Source organism: the organism of the source record quoted next, unplaced genomic scaffold (genome assembly GCF_019419815.1).
Source record: "Pyrus x bretschneideri cultivar Hongxiangsu unplaced genomic scaffold, Pyrus_bretschneideri_v1 Contig42, whole genome shotgun sequence".
In the NCBI taxonomy this organism is placed as follows: Eukaryota; Viridiplantae; Streptophyta; class Magnoliopsida; order Rosales; family Rosaceae; genus Pyrus; species Pyrus x bretschneideri.
In genome coordinates, this window is record NW_025999746.1 from 3,590,039 (window position 1) to 3,596,843 (window position 6,805).

Below are 6,805 nucleotides of genomic sequence, written 5' to 3' on the forward strand. Positions count from 1 at the left end.
TTTAATGGAAAATGAAAATGCAAATTATAAAGTGATTTTCGAGAATATAAACACGTGAACTTTAAAGATAATGAGATAGTGTATAATCTTGTGGAGGCTGGATATTGCTCACACTGGACGTCACATGAATGTTGCTCATATAATATTACAATTATTTTTTTGGCACACAAAGCTGACGCTTTCGAACAGAAGTAAATCCAACAATTGTATGTTAGACTCACATGTATTAAAGAGTATGTTACTACGTGTGTGCGTTAAAAGCATCTTCAAAAGATTTTACAAATGTTGTTCTACAAATGCAAGTTTGGTTACCTAAGTGACACTTTGTTCTACAAATTAGTAGTATTTTTACTCTGATTTCAAACAAATAGAATAAACAACTTCAACTAGAATAAGAACTTGACTCCAGCCCCTTCCAACCTTTATTCATTTCAATTCTCCTAATTTAATTCCTTTCATTCCAATTACGAATCATTGAACAAGTTATCGAGGATTTGTGGAGTTTTGATGAAGATGCTTTTGAATAGGGTTACTCATTATTTTGTGTGTAATTTTCTCTTTGTTGCTAAAACTTTTTGACACAGTACAAATTTACATCAAAATCATTATTAAACCAGCTTTCTTTTACATCTTTTTTTATACAATCAACTCAACAAGGTCGTCCAAATCAACGGCTGGGATCAATCAAGCAATCAACTAGTATACAATTTCTTTGGCATGTCATCAGACACTGACTGTAGAAACGAAACAGACGAAACTTTCTCCCGAATGGTCTCCAATACTTGAGTAGCCGAAGGCCTCAGTGTCGGTGACTGACGCAAGCACGTTGCCGAAATGCCAAGCATGGTCTTGGCCTCTTCGACGTCAAACCCCGCAGCGCCCAACCGCGGGTCCACCAACTCGGCCACCTCCGCTGCGTCACAACCGCCGTACCTCAACCTGGGCCCCACCAACGTCGTCAAGAACTGCCCTTTTTCGGAGCAAAATGCCTCCATTCCGGTCACGAGCTCCAAGATCAAAACGCCGAAGCTGTATACGTCGTTTTTCTTCGAAGCGATTCCTGTTCGGAGGTAGTGCGGGTCCGTGTAACCCGGCGAGCCCATCATCGTCAAGACGTGATTTCTCATCGACGACGGCGGTTGGACCGTCGAGGAAAACCCCATCTTCGCCGACCCGAAATCGCAGAGCTTGCAGTTGAGATTTTCGTCGAGCAAGATATTTGAGGCTTTGATGTCCTTGTGAACGATTTGGAGGGCGCATTTCTCGTGGAGGTATTCTAATGCTTGTGCGATTTGGAAGGCGATTGCCATTCGGTTCTTCCATGGCAGCGCTGAGGTGGCGTCTCCGCCGTGGAGCTTCTCTTGGAGATTTCCGTTGGCGACGTACTCGAAAACCAGAGCACCCTCCTCTGTTTCACATAAAAAAATACAAAATATTATTATTTGAATAAATTGGATTGAACCCACAAAGAAAATAAGAATAAATCACAAATTAATATCAAGAAAATTGTACCCTACTACAACTCATCTGACACAAAAATGTTTAAAGTGTTGCTGAGTGGAGGATACACTAGATCCTTATTTAACAAGCAAGTTTTCTCAAGAAGTAATTACTAAGAGGCTGTTTGATACTCTACTTGAATTCAACATTTTAAACTCAAAAATAATTTTCAAGTTTTAAGCTTTAAAAAATTGTTTGGTAGGATTATTTTTAAAAACTGAACTCAAGACTAACTAAAAAATATAGTTTATTATCTAAAAACACAAAAAATGAGTTTTTAGAATTTTTAAACTTGAAACTTATTTCTTTCTTTTCTCTCCCTCCTCCCTCACTCCACAGATATATCTCTTTTCTTCTTTCTCTCTCCCCCCCCTTTTTTTTTTAACCTTTTTCGTCTCTCCTTCAATCCGCTCTCTTTGTTCTCTCGGTTCTTTCTCGCACTCCTCTTCCTCTCTATCTCTTCCGATTCTCTCACGTCTTTCTCTTTCCTCTAATCGTCTCTTACTTTCTTTCCTCCTCTCTCCTCTTTCTCTCTCGACCCCATCTTTTTGAATCTCTTTGTTCAGTTTAAGTTGTAAAATTTAAAATTTTTAAATCGCATACCAAACAAATTTTTGAGCCCTAAAGAAAATTGTTTCCAAGAAAAATTCTTAAGAAATATTTTGAGAAATTATAAAAATTTTCAAATAGGATACCAAACAAGTTCTAAGATTTTTAATATAAATTACACATTTAGCAAAGTGACTCTGAGATTGCTTCCTAAGAAAACATTCTCACTTCTGAGCAATTTTGCTCGAAGTAATTTATTATACACGTTGAAATTTTATTAAAAACCAACTGCTTAATGAAAATACAATTCATGGTTTATGAGGAGCATCTGATACGTGCTTCTCCACAAAATGCTTTTATGACTCAAAAACATTTTTTTGTCTTTGTGTGTGTGTGTGTGTATGGAGTACAGTCGAAAACAAGTTTGACTATCAAAAACCATGTTAAGCACAATCCTGAACATGTCCTTAATTTATGGACTGACCTTGGTTGTCGGAGTAGCCAAGAAGCTTGACGATGTGGCGGTGCTCAAGGCGGAGGAGAATATCGAGTTCTTGCTTAAAAACCCGGCTCAGCCGCTCGCTGCCGTTGTGGACCTTAATCGCACAGAACCCATCACTGGAATTAGGGTCCGGGTTTCGCGCCAAGTACACATTGCTGAACCCTCCAGTTCCAATCACCTTGGAGAAGCCATCAGTAGATCTCTCTATCCAATCCCACCTCAATTTCTTCACGCTAAACTCCCCACTTTCTTCAATATGGTCCTCCTTCTCGACGTCGATTCGATTTTGCTTGCGTTTTGATCTGAATCCGAAACATCTAATTACCACCATGACTGAAACAATGAGGAAGGCAGCGGCGGCGGAGATTGTGAGAGATGTGATCAGGGTTTTGGAAGTGTCAACGGGGGAAGATGGTTTTAAAGGGGAGGTTGACGGTGGGTTGGTGGAGGAGAGAGAGGAAGAGAAGGAGAGAGAAAGGAGGGTGGTGGACCTGGTGGTGGTGGTTGGGATGGAGCGAGAAGCCTCGGAGAAAGTAGAGAGTGAGGAAAACAAAAGTATGGAGGTGAAGAAGTAGGAGTAACAGCAGACAAAACTGTAAGCGTGTGGTCTTTCTGTAACAACTTCGTCTTCTTCTTTGAGGTGAGATTTGGCCATGGAAGGAGGCACAATCTGGCAGGGGTGATCTCGATCTAGACATAAAAGAAACAAATGGGCAAGCTTCCTTCCTACTTTCCCACATATGGAATTGAAAAAGGAAAAGGAAAAAGAGCGTGTATTTAGATCTCGCACCAATCAAAATCAAGATCTTAGCCTTTTTTTATTTATTGATTTCATAAATTGAAAAGCAAGAGAAATAGTTTAGTGTGCCAAGAAAATAACCCGTCTGGTACCCCATATGTCATGATATAATTAATTAATTTTTAACAAATTGTATTATTACATTTAGTATAGAAAATCGTGTTAAAAAACACACTAAAAATCTCTCCCCATTTTCCCATTTCCTTACCAACAACATTTAGACAACTACAATAGGAATATTTTTTTGGCCGAATTTCATAACTATTGGCAGAAGAAAAAATTATTTGGCAAGTGATGGATTGTCCTAATCTATAAGGTCTTCCAGTTTAACTTTTTGCATCCTAAGTTTAAACCCCTCTTCCTTCTCTCAATTTAATATTTAGAGAGTGCTTGAAAGATAATTTATCACCTCTGTTATTCAAAGACATTACTTCTTGACAGCTATATGACTTGCGGATTGTTTATTTTGAATAAAGGGTAATATCTACAGTGAAGGAGTGGGCGGGTGGACTTAGCTTCACAATGGACTAACAATATAACTTGCAGACTTAGGATATGAATTATGTTAAACTATAAAAATAAAGTAAGAATAGTAAGTTGTAAAAAAGATGTGGAATTTGTCACTTGTACGCACGAAGTATTTGAATTTTTTTTTGGGTAAAGTACAAAAAACTACCTCAGCTATTGGTGTCACGACACTTTCATATCTTATCTTTTTAAAATGACAATGTCATACCTCATCTTACGAATTTGTGTCAATGTCATACCTCCGTTAATTTTTCTGTTAAGTCCTGATGTGGCTAGATAAGGGGACCACTCACTAATCCAACTGGATTAATATATAATTAAATATATTTTTTAATAATTAAAAATTTTAAAAAAATTATATTAAATCTCTCTCCTCTCTCTCTCTCCTCATCTCTCTCGCCTCTCTCTTTTCTCTCCATCCCCAAAACACCGTCACGTCATTCAACACTACCAACGCATTCACGGCATCCTCATGCGCCTTGACCGACTCGACGCAGCGGAGATTCGAGTCCTGCCAAATCTTCAGGCTCCACGCAGTGGAGATCTAGAGGCATTTCTCGTGGCCCGCTGCGACGTATAAGAGGTTGTGGTTGACGGCAAGGTAGGTGATTGAAAGGGAGGGGTGGCGGGGTGGGAGAGCGGCGAAGCAAAGGTGGGAGACGGAAAGGTCGAAGGGCTCTAGATGGGAGAGTTTTTGGAGGGAGAGGTTGCGCAGAGAAGATGGGAGCGGGGGGAAGAAAGGGTGTGGGGGAGGAAGGTTGGGGGGGATGGGTGGGAAGGCTGGGAAGGTTTTGGGGATGCAGGTGGGTGTCCAGAAAGAGAGAGAAGAAAGGCGAGAGAGAGAGGAGAGAGAGGGTGGATCCACAATTTTATATAAAAAAATAATTTTATTTTTATTTTTCTATTTTTTAATTATTAAAAAAATATATTTAATTATATTTTAATCCAGTTGGATTAGTGAGTGGCCCCAGTATCTAGCCACGTCAGCACCTAACAAAAAAATTAACAGAAAAACTGACAGAGGTATAACATTGGCACAAATTCGTAAGATGAGGTATGACATTGTCATTTTAAAAAGATGAGGTATGAAAGTGTCGCAACACCAATAGTTGAGGTAGTTTTTTTTGTACTTTACCCATTTTTTTTTCTTTTAAAAAAAAAAGAAAAATGGACCAGCTGGTGGCTTTATCATGACAGTCTACCCCTTCAGAGATCGGGAAAGACTCACAGAAGCATTTCAGCCTCTTTCTGGCTACCATCATGCAACTTATAAAGGCATTTCAGCTCCTCCTAGCCATCATCGTGCAACTTACAGAAACATTTTAGCCTCTCTTATTATCGTGCGATTCATTAGCATTAGGAATCAAACCTGGACATGTCGTATGAAATACCGGTTTATAATTCATCTTCAACCACTGAATCACCTGTGATGATTTGTTTGAATTTTTTCTTAAATAATCCAATTATTGTTAGCGATATTGTTTAATTTTATGGTCGTTTCTTTTCTTTTCTTATCAGAATTTAATAATGTGGTCCAGTCAAAATAGTACGATTGTTACTTGCCAGTTCCCTTGTTTATAATGTTTTCTGAGTTTTGCCGTGTGCACAAGGTTTTGTTTTGCGGGAGCTTCATGTCATCCTAGTCATTTTGCACATTTCAAGGTCATCATTTAATTCCAACTACCAAAATACTCTCATTTAATTCACCAAAAAAAGCTATAATTTTAGGAAAATGATCAACTTCGGATTTCTTTCTCCTAATTCATCAAGTTCGGGGTTTCAAATATTTGAAATTTGATCCAATAGCTACAAACAGGGGTTCACTTTAAAAGTATAATAACTTCAACTGTTAGACCAAATTTCAATGGTCCGGATCTCCAAACTTGGTAAATTAAAAGAAAGGGATCCGGAGAGGATCCCTTTCCATAATTTTATTTTAGAGAGCTATAAGACTCCAGTGTCCTATTTTTTCGCACACATTATCATCTCACTCACCATAAAGAGCTAAAAATTTGAAATGTTATTTTGTCATCAACTATTATTTTTAAAATAACCTCTAATATTCTATTTCCCCATCCACTATTATGTTTAAAAAAATTGAAATACTATTTCTCAAACAAATCAATCAACAAATGAATGACTTGTCAAATGCTCTTTGGCTGTGTGATTATGCATTCTAATAATGACTAACAATATCCAATTATCATCAATCGCTAGCTTCTTACTCTTTAATTAGAAATGACTTCTACAGTATTTTGGTCCAAAATTCTACTATCTTCATCTTTTATGATTTTTTTGCAAATTCGGCTTACATATGTTCCACTCCTTTTGCAATAATGTAAGTCTAGGGGCTCCTATTACCTTTTAACCTATTATTATTATTATTACTAGCATTTGCCTACACACTTTGTGTGTATGAACACATTTTTTTTAGAAAATGAGAAGGAGAGAGGGAGAGAGAGAATATGGGGGGAGTGGGAGGTTTTTGTTTTTGGTTTTTTTTTATTTATTATTTTATTAATATTGAAGGTATTTTAACATCACCGGTAGGTGAGGCTTCAATAAAAAACAGGAAATTTTGGACTGTAAAATTACATTTTTGCCCATCATTTTTTTGTGTAATAGAAGACTAAGTAGTATTTTCACCCTCTTTTGGTTGACAAAGAGGGTTTCATTAATTAATAGAGATTATTATTATTATATATCTTTTAAGGTTTTTATTGATTATTTTACAAATGAACAAACTTGTAATTAAAAAGTGGATGGAGAGATATAACACCGGGATGAGAATAACAACACTCTTATTTTATTATCTGTAAAATGTCTTCAAATTTATTAGTTGCATGTATTTATATTGAGTGGTATGGTCCACATACATTTTTTTTCCCTTTTACATACCGTTTCAATTTCTAGTCGTTTCTTTTCGT

The 6,805-nt window shown here is 37.2% G+C and overlaps 1 protein-coding gene across 1 annotated transcript; it reads right to left on the minus strand.

Annotated features, from left to right (window-relative positions):
* Nucleotides 1-605: 605 nt before the first annotated feature.
* On the minus strand, nucleotides 606-3,419 carry LOC103962658 (probable receptor-like protein kinase At4g10390). The gene is made up of 2 exons (XM_009375403.3): nucleotides 2,534-3,419; nucleotides 606-1,408 (listed from the first exon to the last, which is right to left on the minus strand). Exons 1-2 carry the CDS (start codon nucleotides 3,204-3,206, stop codon nucleotides 693-695), a joined length of 1,389 nt encoding a protein of 462 aa, XP_009373678.2. The 5' UTR covers nucleotides 3,207-3,419; the 3' UTR covers nucleotides 606-692.
* Nucleotides 3,420-6,805: the final 3,386 nt, after the last annotated feature.